Genomic DNA, 26,099 nt, shown 5'->3' on the forward strand with positions numbered 1-26,099 from the left:
GAGATGGTAATGAGTGCCAGGCGCTGGGGGGAGGGATGAACAGGCAGAGCACAGAGAATTTTTCAGGTAGCGGCTACATGACACAGCTGTCCAAGCCCACAGAAAGACCATCACCAAGAGTGAATGTGCCTGATGTAAACTACGGGCTATGGGGGATCAGCTCAAGGGTAATATACGTACCTCCCTGCGTGGTGGTCAGAGGGGACCCCGTGAGGGATGAGAGGGGGACCAGGAGAACTGGCTATTCTACATGCCCAATTCTTCTGCAAACTAAAACTCTCCTGAAAAAATGAAGTCTAATCATTAGTTTTTAATGCCACTGTCTGGAAGTACACATCTACTGAGAGAATGAAAGAAGTCCTATGCAGTATTAGAAAACAGAGATTTAAAAGCGGCAGCCACCAGCTATTGGGTCCAGAAGCAGGCACGTCCTGAGGCCCCAAGTGCCCCTGCAGCCACATGGGGTGTAGTGACACCACCCACATGGCCTGGCCCCAGGGTGTCCCCCTACCCCCACTCACTCAGCAGCTCCATCTGTGACCAACACCACCAAAGAGCTCTGCAACCGCCTTGCCTAGCTCGTCATCTGTTCAACACCCCTTCCCTGAGCACTGCTCCCGCCAGGCACTCACTGTGCTTCATGGTGACTCTCTAGGAAGCAACACAGACAAGTCCCGGGGCAGCAGATGTGTGCGAGCACAGCCCACACAGACTGTAGTGCCCACTGGCAGTGCACTGGCACTGGGCGGGCAGTAGAACAAATGACAAGCAGCACCTCTCAGCTCTTCCACACTGACATTCCTGCCAGAAAGGAGGCTGTGGCCCAGAGGATCAATAGAGCCCCTCCTGTCTGTTTCTACACGCACTGTTACAAAATGCAGTCGGCGAATGTCCAAGGGAAGACCTCAAGTTAGAATGAATTTGCCAATGAAAATGCACAGGAAGCACCAACTTGGAGACAAAGATATGTTCTGGGGGGAAAGCCACCTGTTGGTAAAGAGAGAACTAATATTCCCACCAAGAATTGCAAACACCTTATCTAGTAAAGCCCATCATCAAGTGGGCACCATGGACACATGTTCCTTTGATGTGGCTCATACCAAGTCCGAGAATGGGAACTACATGAAAATAGACCAGGCTTCATGTCCATTTCCTCCCTTAGAATGAGAAAAAGGCACACGGCCAACCACAGTCAGGCAGAGCCAGGAGACAAGGGTCTAGGACACACACACACGTTCTTAATGGGAACATCCTGTTTAGCATTAGGGATGTGAGCAGCTGTGCACAGCCCCTGGCTGCACACCCTGGACATCAGCGGTCCCCTCCAGCTCCTTAACCTGACCAGAGACGGAGTGCACAGCTTCTCTGGACATGCTGCATGCACAACTCTAGGGCTCCCCAAGGGCCGAGCACCTGCCCCTCTGAGCTGGGGCCCCACTCTCCTCCCCATCGGGGTGGCATCTCCTTAAGATGGAGGCACCAGGTAACTACACCTGGGGTGGCAGTCCAGAGTTCAAGCCGAGTCAGAGGCGAGCTCACCTGCTTCTCCACATTTCTAGTGCCACCACTGGACACATGCTCTCCAGTGCCACCACCCTGTGTCTTTAGCTATTTCCACCTGACAAACAAATGCCATGGTGCTGGACCCAGTCCAGTTGGCCTGGCCTTCCTTGTCATGAAGGAGCCAATGCCTCTGTAGCATCAGGTTCTGCAGGCACCAAGGTCTTGCTACAAACGCAGTAGGCAGCCACCATGCTCTCTGGATTGCTGTGGAGGATGGGGGTGTGTCACACTGCTACCTTCCCCAGAGTTACCCCACAGCTGGGCACCCAAGAGTCCCTGAGTGCATGGTCAATGTGCCAGGGGGAACTGGCAGGGCCCTGAGTGGGTGCCTCCCTCACCAAGATACCCCCTGTTATGGAGGCCTGAGCAGGCCATGTGTGGAGAGGACAGGGCCACCACCTCCAGCACACCGTGCTTGCAGGCACCCATAGCTCATGAAGTGTGCTTGCTAAAACCATGGCAGGCCAAGCCTGAGGCCACAGGCCCCTCACTGGCCCTCCTCATAACCTAGAGAGCTGTGAGTGCTGAGTCCCATTGAGGTCCAAGGAGATCCTTACAGGGAGAATAGTCCAAACTCCAACTCCTCTCCTGCTAACAAGAAGGAACCTGGGGGCAGGGTCAAGAGAGGAGACACCAGGAAGGGGACAGGGCAGGGAGGCCGCCCACAATAACTGAGACAGCCCCAGGCGGCCCCATGAGGCCTGCTTCAGAACCATTTTATGGCCTTGTGGCTCAATGTAGGGCTGAATGCTGTTACCAAGGACAACCAGAAACAAGCAAGCAGTATCCAGCCACACCTCACAGCTTGGCACCTGCACCGCTGGTATTAAAGCCTGGCCCCAAGCCAGAAGGTGCACAGGTGACCAGGACAGAGGCAGGGCAGAGGGGGCCTTGCAGCCAGAAGGGACTGTGGCCAGGAATGGGATGTGTGTGTGGCTGGGTGTGTGCATGTGCACACACTCACATAACAAAAGCCCAGCTGCGCAGCATCACTTCCAGGGAACACCATGGCACTGTGGCTACTGCCCCTAGACTGAGCCTGGTTCAGCTCAGAGGTGAGGTTCTTTCTCCCAGAAGAGCAAGATGGCCTCTGGAAGCCCACTGGCACTCGTTTACTCCTGGAGGCTAAAGTCCTGGAGAGAAACTACAGTTCAGCTCTCCACCTGCCTCGCAGAGATTATCTCCTTTATGTCAGCATAAGACAATGAGCTCGGCTATTGTCCTTGCTGCTTATCAAATTTTACTCTGAACGGTGCCATATAAAAACATGGTGTTTTCCCATCAGTCTGTCTAAAAATGCATGTGTGACTGATGCCCTGTAGGATCTATGTGTCAGGGTAAAGGCAAACGAGTTCAACATGCTCTGAGTTGTCGAGAATTCCAGCAGTGCTGAGCTTCACAGAGGCCCAGGGAAACCAGGGCCCGGGAGCCCTCGGCATGTTTTCACATACTCAGCTACCACAGTGGAGACTCGCCACTTGGTCTCCCTCCTGCCATTGTTCCCACTTGTCTTCCAGGGAGTTCTGCTCACAGATAAATTTCCCCCAGTCTGGCATCAATCTGGCATAAGCCAAAATTCATGCCAGGATTCTGGCAAGATGGATCAGTTCAGCAGCACCAGCCAAGTTATTAAAATGCATTAATAAATGCACACAGGTGCCCACAATAAATCCTGACCTCAATCAGAGGCCACTCTCTGCCTCTCACTCCCTGAACCAGGCTCTGGAGAGACAGATACAGAGGCGACCTGCCCGCTGGCCACTGGGACTTCACGGTGCTGTGGGAAGGGGGCTCCTTCATCTCTGCACGGAGCAGTGTTTCTGTGGGAGGAGGGCCGGGGTCTTTCCAGAGGTGCAGAGTCTTCATGATCTTCATCTTTTATTATCTCACAGCTTTTACTTTTTGTGTTGTATGTTACAGATCAAAAAAATAGTCAGATGTTTTTACTCGCCTGCTATGTAAGATTAAGAAAGGGTAAAAGTCCACTTTGTTTTTATTACCACTGATGATAAATGGGAGTCGGAATCATGAGAAGAGGAAAACCCCTCTCCCCTCGTGCTGGCACTCACAATAGGGGCACCACTGCCTACATCCTTCCTGTCTCAGTTGGCCAGGGTGCCTCAAACCACAGACACTGGCTCCTCCCCGTCCTGGGCCTGGACGTCTGGGTCACCATGCCACAGGGCGGGTACCCGAGGCCTCTCCTGGGTGTGCAGGTATCACCTCCTCCTGCGTCAAATGGTCTTCCCTCTGTGCATCTCGGTCCTCATCTCCTCTTCTTATAAGGCGTCACTCACACTGGATTAGGGCCACCCTATGACCTCAGCTTACCCAAATAACCCCTTCAAAGACCTCATCTCCACGTACAGTCACATCACATTCTGAGGTAGAGGGGTTTGGACTCCAGCCTCTGAATTGGGGGTAGGAGGCACCGTGGGTCTACAGCACCCCCATTAAGGTTTGACAGGGCCAGTGGGGACCGAAGGTCAACACAGGAGACTCCCAAAGGTCCCATGGGAGCAGGGCCCAGTAGGCAGCGCCCAGGAGGGCTGCCATGTGGGTGGGTGACACAGGCTGGCATTCAGGATTGCTGCTAAATGCTCCTCCAGGGCAGGGGCACCATAGCAAGGAGAGGACAGAGGCCAGCACAGACTCTAAATGCAAAACTCTGAGCAGGGACAGTGTCTGTGCAAAGGGACAGCTGCCCAAAATGCAGACGTTCAAGATTGCTTCCTTGACGAGCTGTCCTTGGCTCTTTGGTCTCTGTACCCTGTGCCAGGAGTGGCCCTGGAATTCCTAATTAGGATCACATTCCTCAGAAAACGGTTCTCCCACTGAGCATGGGGCCCAACCTGGCCTGTCTAATCCCATGAAATAGCACGCCACCCTACAAACCTGATGCCTCGGCCTCTGTCCTGCCTGCCCCATAAGGGGCATGAAGAAGAAAAGGAAAATCACTGGAGTCATTTCCTTACGTTTTTCCTTAAAAGTAACAAGCAGCTGGGGATAGTCACACCAGTGGCACAGGTGTTTTTAAAAGAAAGAAAGACAAACCCCGGTTTTCTGTTTTCAGCCTGGCTCTGTTCCCCCCTGGGGGTCAGTCCCCGACCCCACTGGGGCATGAGGCCCACCAAGGCCAGGGCACATGTGCCTGGGATTGAGGCAAACACCTGTCGACACTCACATGGAATATGACAAGATTAAACCAACAGGCTACTGCTCCGCAGCCATCAGTTACCAATATTTATCCCAGATAAGAAATCTCATGTGTGTATTGTTGGGACAATGTCCCAGGCATCTTTCTCAAGCTGGCAAGAAGTTGGCTCTTGGCACCACCAGGCCCGTGGGGGGGGCTTTACGATCCTCGGTCTGAGACTGTCTCACCAGCTGACATCGCACAAGCTGGAGAAGCAGAGGCCCCCAGAGGTACAATGTCCAGTCCAGGATCCCCAGGAATTAAGCACGACCAGATAGGGCCCTACAGACCCCATGGGGAGGGGACCATTTACCAGATTCCTGCATCTTATCTGTTTGAAAAGAGAAAAGAAGACAGCATCCATAGATTGGGAAGATGCCAGTGCCTTGCTGAAGAACCAGAAGAAAGTCTCATAAATCCAGTTCAATTGCACTGAGATTTAAAAATACATATTAACTTTAAGAAGTCTTTTAAAAATCATGTTTACTTTTCTGATCATTTTAAACACCAAGCACCAAGATATCAACTACACTCAATTCCCAGATCCATTTCCACGAGACAAATCTAGGTCTCAAATTCAGTCATTCCTCACCAGCTATGTCATGATCAGCCTGGACATGGGTCACAAGTGACTGGGAATTAACAGTAGGTAAAGTACTGATGTTGGTGAATAATTTGCCTTTTATTTAATTAGAAGGGGTGGATGGTTGCTGCTACAATAAGTCCCTGTGTGCTATTTCAAAAGCTCCCCTGAGGAATACAGTATGTTGTCTTCAAAGGGGCGTATCCCACGACTCTTTAGAGGAGGGCTTTGCAGCACCCCCAACAAGAGGGAAGAGAAAAGAGGGCAGGGAGGTGACCAAGAACAGCTGCAGAACCTGCATACCCAGAGCACCTTCCTTCCTGGGTCCTGGCACATGGCATAAATTGAAGGATCACGAACTCATGGAGAGGCGGGCTCAGATGCCAGGCAGCCATGCAAGCATGTGTGTGCTCTTGTCTCCCCACCTATAATGGGACCAAGAACATCTGTCCACCATCAAAACCCATCAGGCTGTACATTTACAATCTGTGACTTTTGTAAATATGTGCTTCTATTTTAAACAGCATTTTTTACAGTGTGGTACACACATAGCTTCAAGCACCTTAGACAGATGGACAGAATCCAAAAACTCCGAGCTCTGCATCAGAGACATGTACTAAGTTAGAGTGCATCCCCTGCCCTCTCCCAGCGGTCTGGTCGGCTCAGGTCCTCCCTGATCTCGTCTTCCGGGTCTGTGAATTGGGGATCATATCACCTCTCCTGGTAACAGAGATAACAGGAATGCCAGTTGATCAAGTGGGTGTGTGAAATGTCATCAGACTGGGGTGGGACCATGTGGCTCCTAAGACAACCCAGTAATGAACCAGCACCGTCTCCTGGGGCCGTGAGGGCTCTGCCTGCTGCTCCTGGCACAGACACTGGCCTGGGAGGCACACCCTTCTAGTGGCTGGGACATGCTGACACCATGTGCTCCCAGGAAGGAAGCACCCAGAGGTGAGCCAGCAGAGCCACTTAGTGCAGAAAGCAGCTCAGCCAGCAGTGGTAAGCAAGGTAAGGAAGCGCTGTGCTTCGGTTTGTTTCCGTTCAAGTGAAAGTCAGAATCCTGGACTGACAAGAATGCAGGATGCTGGGGGAGCAGAAAGAAGGATGGCCAGCCAAGGGGAGGCCACAGAGCAGACCAGGTGGGGACCACGGACCCAGCCAGGTGGGGGTAACAGAACCAGCCAGGTGGGGGCCACAGGCCATACTGGAGGCAACCTTGATGAGGAGGAACTCGTGATTTTGGTCTCAGGAAATAAGGAGCCTGTTCCCCTGCCGTGTGCCATACAGGAACCAGGCTCAGGCCAAGCCCAGGCAAGTGAGAAACACAAGTAAGCCAACTAAATGAGATTTGTTTGCTTGAAAGGGAAGGTCTCATTGCCAGGAAGGCAACTTAGGAAATACGCCCACATTCATGTCACTTAAACAGTTGAGAAATAAAATGCATATTGATTTATGCTGTTAATGGGTCAACATTTCATGAAATAGCTTAACTGTTGCAATCATTACTTCAACTGCAAAAAGAATGGCTCCTAACAACTGCAAATACCTAAACGGATTCTTAGGATAAATGATGCCAATTTTTCAAATATATGAATGGAGAGACACTCTCCAGAAGCCATCAGGCCAGTACTCACACAAGCTGATTTCTCAGTTCTTAGCCCTCCCGGGAGGTGTCCTTATTCCCATTTTTTAGAGAAACAACCCAAGGCCTAAAATTGTGGGGCAATTGCAATCACTTGAGTCAGAATTCAGAGCCACATCTACCTGTTCTCTTTGTGTGGGCTGCACAGTTTGAGGGCTGCTTCTCAAGGCCACACATGGAAATGCCACTTTCCACTTGTTTTCCTGCAGAGCAAGCACGCATAAGAAATCACCTATTAAGAGTCTTGGGAACTGATGAATCTGGTCACTAACCCCCAGAGAGAAAGGATACATTCACGAAGTGCTTTTCATTTCTGTTTACATGTTGAGCAACCTGTGCCCACACGCATGAGCCCAGGGCAGCCCACCCATCCCTGAGCTGCACAGGGTGCCCTCCATGCCCAGACAAGTGCTCACCTATCTGCAACCCTTGTCACTGGGGCAAGTGATGCCTGTTTGAACCCAGGGGCCTCCCATTCCCAAGCGCCATCACCTACCCTTCCCAGCCTCAGTGAGCAGCCAGCTCGGGTGCTGCAGGTTGGTGGAAGACCCCTCACTGAGCTGCACCTGGTCGTCTTGCAGGTGGTTAGGTCCCTGTGCACAAGTGGGTCCAGTGATAAACTGGAATTAATTTGCTAAAAACCATCACTGCTATCATTCCTCCCATCCACCACGTTCACAATGCAGGGGACACCAGGCATCGGCTAATCTGTCATGTAGGCCCCACCAAAGCATCTGTGAAGGACCATCAGATGCAGTGGCCGAGTGGGACACTGTAGGACTGGCTTTTCTTACAGAACCTTCCAGAATAGACACGTAACTGCAGCTCTTCAGAAGTCACCTGGTGACATGATGCACTATGTCATTAATTAAAACAAAACCAGTAAAACTAAACCTTCCTTGCAACTGACTTCAGATCTGAGAAAAGCCTTGAGAGAAAAATCCCCTCCTGAAGGAGGGGGCACCCAGGGCCCATGGTCACAGGACTTATCAAAAATCAGGTCTCTGCCAACACAAATCTCCCCCACACTGATGAAGCCACAGAAATACGTGCCCACAGCTCTGACGGCATTACCAAAATGCTAAGTACCTTGAGAAAGGCCCAGGCTCAGGCCCCCTCCCCTCATAGGATGATACCAGCAGCCAAGGATCTGTGACTGCCCTAACCACAAAGGGCCCACATATCAGTTGCAGGGAAGTCCCTTTCTGGGGTCAGAGCCCAGCTGGCCTGAGAAAGACCCAGCTCAGAAGCAGACTCCTGGGCACCTCCAAAGTCCCCAGCTAAATCCAACGCATGGCCAGACAAGTAGCAGGCCCCCGGCCTCCTGACCAGGACGACGGCTGCCACTCCACCAGGAACTAACTGCCCCTGGGTGGCATGGGGAAGCAGATGTATGCCGGCGCACATGAGCTGTGTGGACGCTGCTCTATCAACCCCACACAATGCAGATGACAAGTGACAATTTAGAGAAAACAGTTCGGAGTTTCAAATCATATGATTTATTTAAGACAAATGTGTTATTTCAAAGACTATCATTCCCTTCTGAACTGTTTTTGGGCCAGGCTAATAAATTCTACATAAGTCCACCTTAGACTTGGGCCATACCAAGGAACAAGTCAGTCACGAAGGAGTGACAGTGACACCCAACTGCACCACCACATGGTCCTGTCGCCCAGCCATGTGTCACCACCAGCTTCAAAAGCCTGTTCCCTCCTGAGTAAGTCAATGAACACTATGGCAGAGCCCATCCAGTGCCCACCGGGTCCCCATAAGGGCCCAGGGGGACAGTGCCCAGAACAGTGCCTTGTATGGAGGTGCCAGAACCACTGGCAGCAGGGCCACCAAACTGTCATGCTTGTCATTAAAGGCTCCATCCTGCTGGCCAGCCAGCCTTCAGGCCCCAGGAAACTCCATGACTCCATAGTTGATGCTCCTGTTCAGGGCCCAGATTACTTTGGGTTTAAAAACATGAATTTCCATGCAAAGGAGGCTGCCAGGGTTCAAGTGGCACAGTGCACCTTCCCTGGCACAGCCTCACCAGACTTCTGCTGTGGGGATGCACGTGTGGGCCGCCCACATGCCCGGGGAACAGCACCACAGCCATGAACGTATCTTGACAAGGTTTAACCATATGATTTTTTTTCTCACTGGAATGAGTCAAAAAAAAGATTGCTGAGGACAGCCTACCAGGAAAGGATCTTACGGAAAAAGGCACAGAAGTGCCCAGAGAAGAGCAGATTAAAAGTGTGTAATGGCTCTTCTGGCTGCAGCAGCAACTCGCAAAGACAAACACACAGAAGCAACCCTGAGATGCCCTCTGTGGGTGAGGGATGGTAAACTGAGGCCCATCCAGACAATGGGATGGTATTCTGCACTAAAAACAGATGAGCTCTCAGGCCATGAAAAGATACAGAGGAACCCTCATGCACATAACTACATGGAACCCTCATGCACATAACTACGTGAAAGAAGCCCAGGGGAAATGGAAACTGTATGATTCCTACTCTATGACAGTCTGGAAAAGGCGACACTGTGGAGACAATAAAAAGACCAGAGGCCGCCAAGGATTTGGGGGAAAAGGGATGACTAGGCAAAGCGCAGGATTTTTAGCACAACAAAAATACTGTTCGATGCAATGGTGGTGGACCCATGTCATTAAACACTTGTCCCGCCCACAGAATGCACAGTACCAAGAGTGACCCCTAAGGCCACCATGGCTTTGGTTAACAAAAGTCCATCAAAACCAGCTCCTCCACAGTGACGCATGCACCACACTTGGGCGGGATTTGTGTGTGTGTGAATTCTCCATACTTTCCCCTCTGTTTTGCACTGAATGTAAAACTATTCTGAAACAATGATGCCTGTTACTTTAAAAAACAGCAAACAAAAATTAGTTGTCAGGCATTAAAATGCATGCACACCTCTAACATAGGTGGACAAATGGAATCCTCCAGCCAAAATGGACCTGAGGTCAGGAAGCTGCAGCTAGGCACCCAGCTCAGGGCTGGCTGGCCTAGAGAAAACTCAGGAAAGCTTTGTTGAATAAGCCAGTTGGCCTCCCCTCAGCACAGGGAGCAGCTAGGAAGCAGAAGGCAGTGGGGCGCAAACATTTGCTGAGACAGGTGAGAAACCAGCGCCCAGTGATGGCTCCACGGACTGGGGTCCAGGCCCTGTCCCCTGGACAGGCGGTGGCCCCCTCCAGTCGCAGCCGTCACATAAGACTGGGACAAGAACAGCACCACCTCTGAGGGAAGCTGTGACTGTCAAGTGACAGAATACAAAACGCTCAGCAGGCTATTCATATTTCCTCAGCAATGTGGCCAGTATGTGACTTCTGAGCACCTATTATAAGCCAGCTGCTGGGCTAGGTGTTTAAATATGGATCTCCTGTCACCCAAAACTACCCTGTGGGACAGTGACCACCCACTGAGTGCCAGCTAAGGTCACGGGGCCACCAAGGCCCCCGGGTGTGCAGGCAGGAGCCGGGAAGTGAGGGGCACACAGGCCCTTGCAGGCTCTGTGATCACACAGCCAGCAGTCTGTCTGGAAAACTTTTGGTCCTTCCTTCCTACACACAAATTCAGGTCATCTGTTCCCAGGAAGGATTTGGGTCCCCGTGAGTAAAGGCTACCACCAATGGTCCATGGAGGGTATGGCAGTGCCCTGCATCTTGAACACCGTGGCACTGGGGGGTGTCCAAGTCCCTTCATCGCCACATGCCCGTGCACTGCCCTGTTAAGGAAGCACTGCAGGCAGAAGGATGCAGCCCAGCCATGAAAAAGAGCAGGCACTTTGCCCGGCAGATCAGGGCAAGCCGGAGGGCTTCTGGCTGTGAGGGCTTCCAGGCCTTGAGGGCTAAGGCCTGAGCAACACAGGCGAAATAGGAGAAATAGCTGTTTCCCACCTCTCCCAGAGGCGAGGCCAGCGGACATCCCCAGGCACGTGCTGAACAGCAAGGGCCCAGCACGGGATGGACCCTGTCCTCCCAAGTCTCCAGGAAGAGCTGGGGTTCCAGAGAAAATGGAACCATGAGGTGGACGGACCCTCATAGGGAAAAAGGGAACCAGCAAATCCATGGGGAGTTGGGGGCAGGGGATGGAGTTCAGGATGATGAGGGCGCCCCTCCTGGGGAGACACGGAGCAGGACACACCCTGGCCCTGGGCACATGGGATTGGCCCCCAGGCTGCTTACAGTGTTTCAGAGAAGCTGCTGCGAGCTGGAGCAGAGGGCTCATGGAGTCAGAGCAAGTGCCGGGTGCCCCGTGCTGATGTGAGTGGAGCACACAGCACCCCAGAACTCACAGATGGGAAAACCCAAGCTCTGAAGCCCACACCCCAAACACTGGGGCATGAAGGCCACGTACTGAGTTGAGCCAACCTGCCTGCCACCCCCTTTGCTCGCCCTGTATGGGAGGGGCCGGCTGATAAGGCCTGGGACATGGCAGCACCAAAAGAGGACACTGCAGCCCTGATTATTCAAAGTGGGCCGTCTGAAGATGCAGGCTGACGAGCAGATGTACAAGTTCACGGCTAAAAGTCAGCAGTCAGCCAGCGGCACCCTGGGGATGGAGATGCCCATGACAGTGGCTTCTGAGGACATCTTGGTTCTGGGTCTCCACTTGCCCAGGCAGAGGTGCATCTGGAAGACCCAGACTTTGGTGGAAGTCACCGTGACTCCCACCCCAACACAGCCAGAACTGGGAATCAGGGTGCAAGGGCGGCGAGCACAGTGTTGAGGAGCGCAGGTCCTGCCTGGGGCACAGGAGTAGGGGTGGGGCGGGAGACTGCCCCAGCCATGCCTGCCTGATAGGCTCTCTCTCCAGAATAAGGAACAGTGAGCCCCTTATAAAGAGTCTTCTTCTAGTGGGCCTTGGAGGCTGAAGGCTCCCAGCTGGGGTAACCCTGTGACAGCCCCAGGAGGATGAGGCAGCAGGGCCCCACAGGAGCCGGGCCACAGAGCCCAGGGCTCCCTTCCTTCCAATGGGCAGCTTCCCCCTCACCACAGTGGTCTGCACCCGAGTCCTGTACCAGGCACCCAGCAAGGCACGTCCAGAGAGAGAGGCAAGCTGGCCCTGAGCAGTGTGCTGCACAGGCAAAGGAAGGGAAAGGGGGTCTGAGGATATCTCCTGGGCCAGACAGTATGTGGCTGGGGCAGGGCTGGCATGGGGCCCCTGCATGGCGAATGTTGCACTCCACCCTGTGCACACTCCCGGCTCCGTCCCTCCTCGCAGCCTTATGTTTGCAAAAAGCTATGCGGATCTCTCTATAACCTCAGCTGATAAAGTGTTTACCCGTCTACGACCAGGCGCACACGGAGGGGACCAACGCCTGGGCATCCTTTGGCAGACATGTGACTGCTACTTCCACAACGCTCCCACCTTCACCACACTATAGGTGGCACCACCAGGGACCCCGTTCCCTCTACCCCACCCTGTCAACTCACCATTTGCCTTCCTGAAATGAAACAGCTATTTCTCCTACTTTCTTCTACTCTCACCAATGAGTCAACTAGGGGCAAGGAAAAAACCACCTCAGGCTGCCCAAACGCTCACATGACTCCCGGGAACAAGCACAGCCTCCAGGGAGCAAAAGGTTTGCCATCCCAGCTCTCCAGCAATTACACATAAATCATCAGCTTCTCTAACCTGAAAGAACTAACAGTGCCTCAATTAACAGCTATGGGCGAGCTGCCTTCAAGTGGCTTCTAAGGAGCACCATCCACCCATGTTTCATGTGAAGAAACTTTGGCTCCAGGTACCTGGCCTCGCTCCAGCAGATGAGACACACCTCTTTGCCTCCATGTGCCCTCTAACCTCACAGCCTCATCTCAGAGGACATACTGCCTGATGGCCAGGAAGAGAGTGACCTCAGTCCACCAGAGAATGTCTGACCTCATGACTCCGTTCCCCTGCCTGAGCCCCCAGACCATGGTTCAGCCCCATTCCTGCAGGATGGCTCTCTCCATGACTTCCACTCTAAGGAGGGGACATCCCAGGCCTGGTGGGGAGCCTACAATGCTGGCCCTGGTGGCAGTAGGGCGATGACAATAGCAGCAGGGTCACCACATGCAAACATGCCCTGGGAAGCATGCCACACCATCGGCCTCTGTTACATCCTCTGTGTACCCACCAGGCCTGCGGATTAGGGGTGCAGGCTGCCATCACAGAGGAGACCCACAGCACCTGAGACCACAAGGCAGTAAGAGGATGGACCAGGTCAGATGTTAGGCCAAAGCCTGTTCTTAACCAAAGCTTCTCCATCTCCCAGAAAATCTGCAAGCCTCGTGCATTTAGGGGCCTGCACAGTTACTCGCACATGGTAACCAGGACCAAACTGTCTGGGAGAGCCTCAGCTCAGCTCTGGGGAGACGGAGCTACCCAGGGAGGCAGCTAGGAATTTATGGCCCTAGTGTGCCCAACAGCAATTGTGTGATGGTGTCGGAATAAGAAGGGGCCTTATTATTGCTGGTGAACATTCTCTGCTGCCATTCAAAGCTGTGTCATCAAAAATAATGAATACAGATCCAGTTTTCCCCTACCATAATCTAAAGACAGTAGGTGCTTATCTGTCTCTCAAGCAAACTGCCAGTTACTGCAGATACAAACTCCATAATCAGTGGCAGCTAAAACTTTGGTAGTATTCTTTGAACTGCAGAATTCAACCCCTAAGCAGCCAGTACTGGGCCCCCTTCAATAAATGGTGCCAGAGTATGGAACTGAGTTCTGCAGCTGCAGGTCAGGAGTGGCTATGCCAGCCACACATACAGTGCACACCCACCAGGGACCTGCATACACACATGCATACATATACACACACATGCACTAGCAAGCACACACATCAACACAATACACTCACACATATACAATGCACACACTTAGAATGCAAACATTAACACATGCATGCATGCATATACACATAATGCACATGTGCCCTCACATACACACATTAGGAACACAATGCACACACATGTATGCATATAACACACATATACACAGCACTCATATGCACACATTACCACAACAGTTATAAATGCATGCACATATATGAACATACAATGCACACATGCACTCACATGCACACACACATTGACAGTGTGTACACATGTACATACAGTGGGCATACTTGCATATACACATTAACACAGGGTCTTTGAGGGTGGGTCTCCCCTCTTTCTGTCCCTCAGTGGTGATGAGGTGTTAACTATGCAGGACAAGACCCTCAGGGGTTGGGGGTCCTCGAGGGTGTTGGGGAAAAACACTCTCTGAAATCTAAAAACTCCGTAAAGCAGTATTTTCCCTACTCCACACTGTGTGGGCATCTCTGCTCCAACATAACCACTTAACTCAAAAGCACACTCCAAAGAAGAGCCTATTTGCTGGCACAGCAGGTACAATGAACCAAGGCTGGAACCAGCCACTGCAGGAGCACATGTGAGCAAGGATGCTGGGCCTCACCAGGACAGGGATGCTGCTCCAGAGCGACTGCAGAAATGCCCCAAAGCCCCACTCAAATGTACATCATGTGACATCCCAGAAGAGGCAGGGGACCAGGTTTGGGAAAGATGGTGGCAGGGGGCTTGGGTAACAGTGTAGCGCAGGGCTCTGCACTATCCTCTCCTCTTCTGCATTCCAAACTCTCCAGAATGAAAAGGGTTGTTTTTTAAGTAATTTAACCACTTTCTTGAAAAAAAAAAAACAAAGGTGGCCTAGCCTATAGTCCTTCCAACTGTGTGTGTGCATGTTTGTGTGTGCCTCTGTGCAAGGTGTGTGCATGTGTGTATGTGCACATATGCATGTGTGCCTAGCGTGCATGTGTGTTCCTGTTTGAATGTGTGTGCATGGTAGGGAGGGGAAGGAAACTAGGCCCCCTGGTCCTCACATGTGGAACACACCATGTAAAGTTCCCTGCACCCGTCCCTTCAGCTCAGAGCCCAGGGGCCAGTGAGAAATTCTCAGGAACAGCTGACCCACAAGGTCCACAGCAGCAACCAAGCCCCAAGACTCTAAAACCCCACTGCCCAGGCCTCCAACCTGGGGCCGCCTGCAGGGCATTAGGGAGCTCCCACCGAGGCAGGCCGGCCACTCAGCAGGGGCAACAGATGTCCTGGCCCGGCTGCAGACCAACATCATGCCTGGAAGGTGTGGCACTGACATGTGATCAGGTAGAAAACCAGGGTTCCAGCCTAGAGGTCCCTGCAATTTCCCACATGCCACGTATAGGCCTCCTTATTTCCATGGCAACCCCCAAAACCCACCAAGCACCCCAGGTCTCCAGCACTTCCCAGGGCCATTCTGAAATTTAACCCCAACAGGGAACTCACCTTCAAGGACAACTATCCCCCATTCAGGATCCCCCGACTTCTAGCCAGCCCAAAAACCAGACCAACCTAGGAACTAGCCTACAAAGGCCAGAGAGCACTCAAGGCCCAGCAGGTGCCCTCAACCCTGTCCCTGCCCACTCTCTGCCCTAAGCTCATGTGGTGTCACCTGAAGGTGTCATGCTGTGGAGAAAGGGCTGTAGCATGGCCAGGGCAAAGTGGCTGAGTTCTTACCTAAAACCAAAGCCTCACACAAGCTATGTCCATAATCAGAGATGCGGACTGCATAGCTCCTCAGCTTGTTCTCGAGATGGAAAGCACATACTCTGAGAAGCATCTAGCAACCATTTCTTATGGCCCCCTCTGTGCGCATCACCCAGCACAGGAGGGGTGCCTGGACAATCGGGGAAGGGCCCGCAGCACTTACCTGGGCTTCACACTTCCCGTGGCAGGAGTACTTGCAGGCTGCAAGAGAAAGAGAAAGACGGTGTGTGCATTGAGCACTCTCTGCAGCAATGCTTGCTCCAACTCTGAACCCTGTCAACCCTTGAAAGTCTAGATCAAGGGAGGTTTCCCATTAGCGATGCAATGCCAAGCTTCTGGAAAGCTCGGGGTGGACATGGTGTGTGGGGACCCAGCCCCTGTCCTGTTAGCAATGGCTCAGATTTAGTTGCAAACTGATCACCTCTGGGGGAGTGTGGCCAGGCTGGATCCTTGACTGACAAAGGCAAGGGATCTGGGCAGTGAACGCATCTGTGCCCGCCGGGAAAGGACAGCCTCTCCCCCTAGAAAGAGCAACTTGAAAAGACCCTGTAGGAATCAGGACTGGCGTCTCTGTTAGTGAGAAAGTTGCTTGTTTGAGTTCCCTGCTCCTCCACTTCCGGCAACCCGAGGTCTGACTGTCAGAATAAATCCACGTCTAAATTCCTACTGCAGATCCTTCAAGCAGGGCCATTGTGCAGACTGGGAGGGACATGTGTTGGTTCAGAGGCCCCAACAATGCAGATTTAGAGCGGAACCAATGGGGATTTCACAGGCCCACCCTCCAGAGGCTGCAGCTGAGCTGACAGGACATTAAAGGCTCCCTGCCCCCCTCCCCACCCCTGCCACAGTCCAGGCAAGGCCTGCGGACAGGGAGACACTGAGCAACAAGCAGCTGCCCTCAAACAACCCCACCCACATGCTTTGAGCAGCTCCAGGCATGCATCTGGAGCACCTCTCATCCCCAGGCAGCTGTGGGATGGGGGCGGGGGGCGGGGGGTGGCAGGACCTGGGCCTGGGGACTTCCCGGCCCTCAACAGTGGGCTGCCCTGGGCAGGACCAATGACACTTCAGAGCCTCTTTTCTCCCCTGGGGTTACTGCAACGCCAAATGGAACCATCCTAGAGAACAGGAGAGCACACTGTAATGTCTGGCTCCTGGAAGAACAAGGCCTCGGAAGCCAGGAGGCACCCTGAAGACTGGCTCAGTGCCTCGAGGACCAACCTTTACTCTCTGCAGAATCCATCCTTTCTGTGAGCTGGGGACAGAAACACTGAACTCACAAAGGTCCACGTTAGATCGCATGAGAATAAAACAGACAAATTAATTTGTCTCATGGCTGGATTTTACTGGAACTTGAGCAGAAACCAGCCAGAGTCACTACCTTTGCAAGATTCATTTTCTGAATTGTCTTTGTATGCCTCTATGCTTTATGAAATTATTCACATTGACAACTATTTATTCTGCATGTCCTAATGGGCACTCTGCACAAACACGGTGAGTGATTTTTCTAATCAAGACAGAATTGCCATTGGAATCAAAGGGGCTTCCACCCCAGATGAAAAACCCAGACAGAAAAACAGGCAGAGGTTGGGGTCCAGCAGGAGGAACAGAGATAAAGAGGAGGGCCGTCAGAGGCCCTTAGCCTATGGGTGAGAATTAGCAGAAATGCAGGGGAAGAATTCCCCTGGTCCCACGGGATGCTCTGCCCACACACACTGAATGGGGCAGGCAGTCTGCTCAGCATCCCGGGGATGGAGCATGGCCTCACATGGCCATCAAAAACCCAGAGGCTCCTGCCCTGGTCACTAGGTCACTACCCTTTTTGCAGAGAGCCAGGTGCTTAAGCAGCCCTATGGAGAGGCTGCGTGAGAACAACGGACGCCTCAAGCCCACAGTCAGCACCACCTGGGAAGTAGGTCCTCCAACCCCACTTGAGCCTTCAGATGATGCAGCCTCTCAAGAGACCCTGAGCCAGCACTGCCCAGCCGCATGATGCCCAAATTCCTGACCCACAGAAGCAGTGGGAGATACCAGATGCTGTTGTCATGTTAAGGTTTTAGCTTTTCATGTAATCACTTATGCAGCAGCAGAAGATACAATAGGTCACCTAGACCTAAAAGGGGCTCTGCTCAGTGGAGAGACAGGGGTGTGACACATTCTTGGTGGACAGCCAACTTGGTCACAAGAGCCATGGGCCACAGTGGGGCAATATCAGAACAAGGCTTAACTAATCACAGTGAAATTGCATAAACCACCCAAGAAATAAGGTGGAGATTCTCAGAGGTGGGCCCATTATTTCTAGAAGTAGGTGAGTGACCCCCAAAGTCCTATGGACTGTACACCCAACCGCCAGGATCTTGGTGGGCCCACGGGATTTCCTCAGAGCAGCCATTCGGCTGTGCTACCTCGCTAGAGGCTGTCCCATGTGTCACCACATGCGATCCTGGGACCACCCCATTAGGGAGCAACCATGAGGGTTATGGGGCTGCAGTGTGCACGTGCAGGCTGGGGTGCCACCATCCCCAAAATCTCCACCCAGATCCCAGCCTCTCACCCAGCTGCATGACGCCTTCCTGACACATCACACACTGAGTGGACAGTGTCCAGGCCCAGCTCCCACCCTGCCACCTACAGAAGCCACAGCCTTCTCAGGATGGGTCCCCACACTCCTATGGCTGACACCAGCTGCTCTCCTAGCCCCCCACTCAACCCCTCATTCACACCATCCCCAGGTGCCTCCCAGGCCACTCTGCTGTCTTTGCCTGGAGTTTTCCACACCCCCGTCAGTGTCCACCTGGCTCGTTTCTTCTTTCAAGACTGAGGGTGCGAGCCACCTCCTCCACCAGGAAGCCCTCCCTCACTCCACCTACCCCTCCCAGGCTAAGCTCCAAGTGCATCCAGAAGTCCCTGAGGCCTACCTTCCTCTACTGCACTCATCTCCTTAGCCATCATTTCCCCGTCATCTCTGTGCCCATCTCTCCTGATGGGACCAAGCTCCCCAAGGACGGCATTGCTGGTTGTGCACCACCAGCTTCTCAGAGCAGCAGCAGGACCAGGAGGAGAGGCAGCTAGGGCAGGCCAAGCACCCACCATGGCACAGGCCGTACCATGATACAACACCCACTGTGCCCCATGAAGGGGCTACAGACCTTCCACCTGCTGGCTGAAGGGACACTGGTCCATGCATGCACCTGAGCGGCCACCTGCTGAGCAGTGGGCACCGACCTCACCTGTCCTGGGCCAGCTTTCAGAGGCTGGGTTCCTGCAGGACCACCCATGGTAGGGACCTCCCTCTCTGACCATCAGCCTGGGCAGTGCAGGCCGCAGGAAGTGGGGAGGGGACCACACAAAACAGCCTCAACAAGACACACCCCCAACCTTGCAGGCCCAAAAGGACAATATGCACATGTTCACTCTGACCACTGGTCTCTCCATCCTCCCAGCCTTCTCAGCAGCCGACACAGGTGGCTCATACTCTGTTATTGTCTTCTTCCAGCTTCACTGAGGTATAATTGACAAAACTGTATACATTTAAATTGTACAACACGATGATTTGATACATGTCTACATTGTGTAACATTTACCACAGTTAAGTTAATTAACACCTCCACCATCTCATAGTTACTTCTCTTTTTTATGTGACTACTTAGGATCTACTCTCTTGGCAAATTTCAAGCATACAGTAATTTACTGTTAACTACAGTCACCATGTTGTACATGATATCCCTAGGACTTATCCATCTTATAATTGAAGCTCTGTGCTTTTCACCAACATCACCCTTTTCCCCCAGCCACTATCTCTGGCAAGCACCACTCTACTCTCTGCTTCTGAATTAGAGTTTGCTTGTTTGCTTTTAAGATCCCACATGTAAGTGATAGCATACAGTGTTTGTCTTTCTCTGACTTACTTTACTTAGCAGAGTGTCCTCTAGGTTCATCCATGTTGTTGAAAATGGCAGGGTTTCTTTCCATTTTTTATGACTGAATCGTATTCGTGTGTGTGTGTACACACACACCACATCTTCTTTATCCATTCATCTATCAACAGACACTTAGATTGTTTCCATGTCTTAGCTATTATAAATAATGCTGTGATGAGCACATATCTCTTCAAGATAAAAGATTTCATTTCCTTTTGATATATACCAGCAAGCAGAGCTGGATCATATGATAGTTCTAGTTTTAATTTTCTGAGAACTGCCAAGCTGTTTTCCATAGTGGCTGGACCACTGTACATTCCCACCAACAGGGCATGGGTGTTCCCTTTTCTCCATATCTCTGTCGACATCCATTATCTCTTATTTTTGTTTTTTGTTTTTTATTACGATAGCCATTCTAGCAGGTGTGAGGTGATATCTCACTGTGCTTTTGATCTGTATTTCCCTGCTGACAAATGATATGGAGCATCTTTTCACCTGTTGGTCATCTGTATGTCTTCTTCAGAAAAATGTCTTTTCAGGTCCTCTGCCTCTTTTTTGGTTGGCTCATTTGCTTTTGCGCTTTTGAGTTATATGAGTTTCTTATTAACCTCATATCAGATACATGTTTTGCAAATATTTTCTCCCATTCCATAGGTTGTCTTTCCATTTTGCTGCTGGTGTCCTTAGCTGTGCAAAAGCTTTTCAGTTTGATGTGGTCCCACTTAATATTTTTTGCTTTTGTTGCTCGTGCTTTTGGTGTCAGGTCCAAAAACTCATTGCCAAAACCACATCAAGGAGATGTTCCCGTTTTCTTCTAGGAGTTTTATGGTTTCATGTCTCACATTTAAGTCTTTACTCCAGTTCAAGTTAATTTTTATGAGTGGTGTAAGATAGTGGTCCACTTCCATTCTTCTGCACATGAATATTCACTTTTCCTAACACCGTTTATTGAAAAGACTTTTCCCACTCTGCATTCTTGGCTCTCTTGTCAAAGATTAGTTGACTCTATATGTGTGGGTTTATTTCTAGGCTGTTGATTCTGTCCCATTGGTCTATGTGCCTTTTTTTTTTAACCAGTACCCTACTATTTTGATCACTATAGCTTCATAATATAGTTTGAAAAAGATGTGTGATACTTTCAGTTCTGTTCTTCCTTCTGAAGATTGCTTTGGCTCTTTGGGGTCTTTCCTGATTCCATAAAAATTTTAAGATTGTTTTTTCCACCTTAATGAAAAATGCCATTAGAATATTGATAGAGATTGCATTGAATCTGTAGATCATTTTGGGTAGTATGGACATTTTCACAATATCAATCCTTGCAGGCCAAGAACACAGGATTTCTTTCCATTTATCTGTGTTGTCTTCAATTTCTTTCATCAATGTCTTATATGTTTCAGTGTATAGGTCTTTCACCTTGTTGGTTAAACTTATTCCTAAGTATTTTATTGTTTTTGATGCTGCTGGAAAATAAATTTTTTTTCTTAATTTCTCTTTCAGATAGCTTGTTGTTAGTGCACAGAAATGAAACTGATTTTTGTATGTTGATTTTCTATTCTCTAACTCTACCAAATCCATTTATTGGTTCTAACAGTTTTTTGGTGAGCTCTTCAGGATTTTCTATTGTATTTTGTTTTTAATACTGGGTTTTTATAAATGCTAAGTAGCTTTCAATTGTGTGAACAATCCTGAATTACTTAGCATAAATGAAAATCATTTTTAAAAACTCCAGCAGTCTCTCAAAGGAGCAGAATCTGTAGAGGTTTTTAAACAGAGACTCGACTCTACACCCCATTCCAGAAGAAAACCAACATGTTAATCTCACCATTTCTGCACCCATCACTATGCAGTTGTTCTAAGGTTGTGACTTTGCCTCCTAAAACTATTATCGACAGTTTTAAATGTACAGTATCACACTTAAGCATTACACAAATAGTGTCATTGCAATTTCACTGGCACCTCAATACCTTCACTTACTGATGTGAAAAGAACCTCATTAATCCTAAGTGCAAAAATGTCCCTCTCATTTAAAAAAAGCCACTTGCCCCATTTCCCTCATTACCTACTGCTCCCTCGGGGCCCTTGTCCAATTTCTTCCTGCTGAAACCATTAACACACCCTCCAAGCTTCAAGACGCTCATCTGTGAAAGGGGTCATTGAGAGGATTGAATATGCAGCTCATTATAGTGTGCAGTGCAGGCTGGCTGCATGCTCCACAGGCGCCCCTACTGTTACCACTTTCATTGCCACCATCAGCTTTCTGAAGATGCTGCTCAAACACACCAACTCCTTCTTTAAACATCTCCTTTGTGCGGGTTTCTCTACATTACAATTTCTCTCACTTCAGGGTGCTGAGCACCCACACCTCTCAAGGCCCAGGTGCTTCCACCCAATGCCAGGTTTAACAGGTCACTGCAACATTCTTCCTGCTTCCACAGACCTCTCTCCACATAACCATCATGCGACCCTGTGTCCATGTGGCCCTGAGCTCTCCTCCAGCAACTGCACTGACCGCCCCCATGACCCAGCTTGAGTCCCTTCTCTTCCAGGTTTTCCTCTGGCTTGCACCTTGCAGTCACATTCCATCGCCAGCTCATGCACCTCTTGCTGCCTCCACACCCAAACATTAAGAATCCAGGGAAACACACCTTGCAGAAGATGCCCAACATCTTTTGAGGACCACTGAATGCTTGGTATACACTGAGGGACTTCAGGAGGTACTGCTTCTCTGCTGTGGAGTATAGTGCTCACTGTCCACTGTCCAATCAGGATTCATTTCTGATCTTTTTCCCTTTCTGTGAGGCCAGTGGGGCACTCAGAGCATCGTCTGCACAGTGGAGCTCAGCAGAGCCTGGGAAACAGCACTGGAGTGATATAAGTTAGCAGCTAAACTAGCCGCTTTCTCAGGGAGCATCATTTTTATTTGACAGACCCCTGACTGACAGTCTACGGTTATTCAGACTTTAGTGCTTAACCATCTAAAAAATGAACAAAGTGCACATATGACAAAAAGAAAACAACTGACAGCCTCTGGCCAATGACAAAATCTGAGATTTCAAGTGAAAAAAATAGAATTTTAGAAGACTTGTATCCATCACCATGAGCTTGACAATTCCTAACACTTTCTGATAAAATGGATAGTGAGGTATGCAAATGTGGAGGTTTTCTAGATATTGTATCACAGATGTGTCAACATTTGGAAAGACCTGCTTAATGCAGTGAATCAGTATTCTCCAAATGGCCACTGTGTGATGTTCCACCATCATGTCTGGGAAAAGATCCACTCGAAGTGGCAGACGAGCCACTGGAATTAAACAGAGTGGAGTGGGAGATGCTCACTGAAACAGACCCAGATTCCACAGGGAAGCTCAAATCTATGAAACTATCACTTGAGTTTTGGTGCAGTTTCAAAGAAATAGTAGTCCCAATAATCTGCAAACACTATTAAAAAACTTTCTTTTCCAAATACATATCTGTATGAGCCAGATTGTCCTCAAATACTTCAGCCAAAACATGTTTGTGATGGTTAATTATATGCATCAGCCTCACTGGGCCATGGGAAGACCAATTATCGGGTTAAACATGAGGTGAGATGCCCCTGGGAGGGTGTTTCTGGATAAGATTACTATTGGAATCTGTAGACCAAGTGAAGCAAACTGCCTTCCCGAATGCTGGCTGGGCTCATCCAGTCCACTAAGAACCTAAATAGAATAAAAGGTAGAGCAACAAAGAATTCTCTCTCTTTGCCTGTCTTCAAGCAGGAACATCAGTCTCCTACTTACGGACTTGGACTCGACCAAAACTACACATTGTCTCACCTGGGTCTCCAATGTACCAACTGAAGACCTAGGCGCTGCTTAGCCTAAGTAACTGTGGGAGCCAATGCCTGACAATAAATCTCTTTATCTGTGCACACCCTATTGTTTTTGTTTCTCAAGAGAACTGTACCTAATATAATACTGCACCAGGCTGAATGCAGAAGCAGACAGGAGGAGCCAGCCTCTCTATTAAGTAACACATCACAGAAGTGGAAAACGTATATAAATATACACAACCACCTTTCTTATTGCATGTAATGAACAGAACATAAAGGTATCAGAGATTCCTTTCTTCCATAAAAAAAATAATAAGTTACCAAAGCAATAGAAAAAGAAAAAAATTATATATCCACAAATAAATTACTGGGTGGATACTGGAAAATCATGATTTCTAAAAATCTAATATATGACAATGCTTATAATAGGCAAGGTGAAATATATAAAACCATGAATGGTCCCAAATAAACTCTGTAAAAACAGACGTGTATGACAGGCTCACCCACACATGAGAATTCAGCATAGGAGAGAGATGTCATCACAGCTCAGTTGAGATGTGATTGACCACTTAATAAATCATGCTGGGAAAACTGGCTCACTCAGAAAAATAAAAGGAATCACATGAATTTCAGATGAATCAACCAAGAAACTGGGTCAAAACTGAAAAAGCAAGAAGAAAGGAATATTAGAATAAAATATTATAGAACATCCTTACGGCCATGGAGAAAGGAAGACATTCTTAAGTAAGGAAAAAAATCAGAAATTAAATGCAATGATGTGGTAGAGATGAACAAGCCAAACCCTAAAACTGTCACAGGATGACTGCTCCACGAACAAAATCAGACATAACAATGGCCTGGGATAATTGCAACCTGTAAGGTGGAATGATGAGAAATGGACATTTCCATAGGTCAAAACCCATCAAAAATTGGCAAAGGTTCCACCTAATGGAAAAAAGATGAACATTTATAATGTAATGAATTCTTAGAAATCAAGCAGAAAAAAATCTTATTTTCAAATGAGCAAAGGGTTTATGAATTAGGTTATGAAATAAACATTACAGACATCTTCTCTTTATCTTTTTGACTGAAAAGTATAATAAAGGGAGATGCCACTTTTCACCCATCGACTTGCAGAAGTGAAAAGCTGAAAAGCGGCAAGAAGTTGCTGGTGGAATCGGAGCCACAGGCCAGGCTTGGCTTGGCTAAGTGCTTCCCGTCAGGAACCTGTCCTTTCTCCATGTGTGGCACATGCATTTCTCATTGGTTTTCTGGGACAATGACACAACACCCAGCATGCTTGCATGCTGTCTCTGCCACCAAGGGTCTGGTGCCGCATGTGATCTCCCTTGTCACGTGGGCGTCTCCAAAGCCATGGTAAGAATCCTGGCCCCCACAGCAGCTGCCCAGAGCATCCGGCTCCTAAACGCCCCACATTCTCACTAGTCCTCTTGGATATGCCCCTTCTTCCGGTGTCTCCAGGAGCCTGGGGACAGTCTGTCCACAGGCTTGTCAGACCTTTTACACGGCACTCTTCACATATTTACCAAATGAGAGACAAGCCCCTGGGAGTCCCCTCTGCTTCTCATGTGTCCACCAGCCTCTCTGTGCCCCCAGTAACTGGCTACAAGAGACAGGAGGGGACCAGACACCCACAGCAGAGGGTGGCCTGTCCAAGGCCACATTCACCAAATGGCCACATTACTGTGACTGGCAGGTCCTGGGGGTCACCAGCACAAAGCGAGTGCTGACACATATACCTACAGATCTGCCATCCACCCCAAGTCTTTACCTAAATCACTTAGTATACTGTAGACTGAGTTCTCCCGGACAGGACGTCCCTGGACAGGAGCTCCTCATGCACAGACACAGGTTTCTCATCTTTTTTTCTAGCAGGTGCTCACTGTGCATTTGGCTAACAAAGGGAAAGCTCATCGTCAAATCTCCCTTCCAAAGCCCCCTCAGTGCCATCTCTCAGCATCCTTTCTGCTCCCTCTTTGCAGCATTCCCTGCTTTCTGCCACTCCCTCCCATCCCAGCCTGCTCTCCTGCTCCACTCCCCCAGCAGCAGCTCTCCATTGTTTGGAGCCTGCATCCTCCGGGCTCCACCCCCAACTGAGTCAAGTCCCCAGTACCCACAGCTCTCACCAGCCACTCAGTACCGGAGCACTCAGACCCCGAGTAGGTGCTTCCACTGGCTCACCAGAAATGTGACCAGGCTGGTCTGTAGAAGTGTTACCAGTGGAAACTGACATGGGTGCCTCCCCAGGCCAAAGCAGTGATGTGGGATCCCTTGTTTCCTATTAAAGTCCTTCCAACCAGGATGCATATTTGCTGCCGGCATTTAATCAGAAAGCAAAAAGGTGGCACCCTTTGCAAGTCCAGTGTCTCTCACCTAGCATGCTGAGCAGCATTCAGACCCACATCTGGCTGGCTCTCAGCTTCTCATAGGAGTGTAATGCAAGCCACGTAAATAATTATAAATTAATTTTGCTAGTAGATTCATTTGACCTAATATAGCTGAAATATTACCATTTCACCTGTAATCATTATTCAAACAACTGTTTATAAAATACTTCACATCATTTTGCCACACCACGCCTCTGGAATCCAGTGTGTTCTGCACACCCAGCTTGGACCAGCCACATTTCACATGCCCAAGAGCCACCACATGCAGCTGGTGGCTGGGGTTGGATGGCACAGCCACAGCTCAGGATTTCAACTGCTATGTCACAGAGTTCACACTAAAAAAAACTCAGAAAAATACTGGTAACAACTGTAACTTACTGCATATCTATTCT

The 26,099-nt window shown here is 50.0% G+C and overlaps 1 protein-coding gene across 1 annotated transcript in view; it reads right to left on the reverse strand.

The window, feature by feature from the left end:
• TNS3 (tensin 3) overlaps nucleotides 1-26,099 on the reverse strand; it is a 190,561-nt gene that overhangs the window by 153,635 nt on the left and 10,827 nt on the right. Inside the window, exon 3 of the mRNA XM_073240005.1 lies at nucleotides 15,732-15,769. Within this exon, the coding sequence (XP_073096106.1) occupies nucleotides 15,732-15,769 (38 nt within the window). The remainder of the gene's footprint in view (nucleotides 1-15,731; nucleotides 15,770-26,099) is intronic.

The sequence above is a fragment of the Manis javanica genome, chromosome 6 (assembly GCF_040802235.1).
Source record: "Manis javanica isolate MJ-LG chromosome 6, MJ_LKY, whole genome shotgun sequence".
Taxonomy (NCBI): Eukaryota; Metazoa; Chordata; class Mammalia; order Pholidota; family Manidae; genus Manis; species Manis javanica.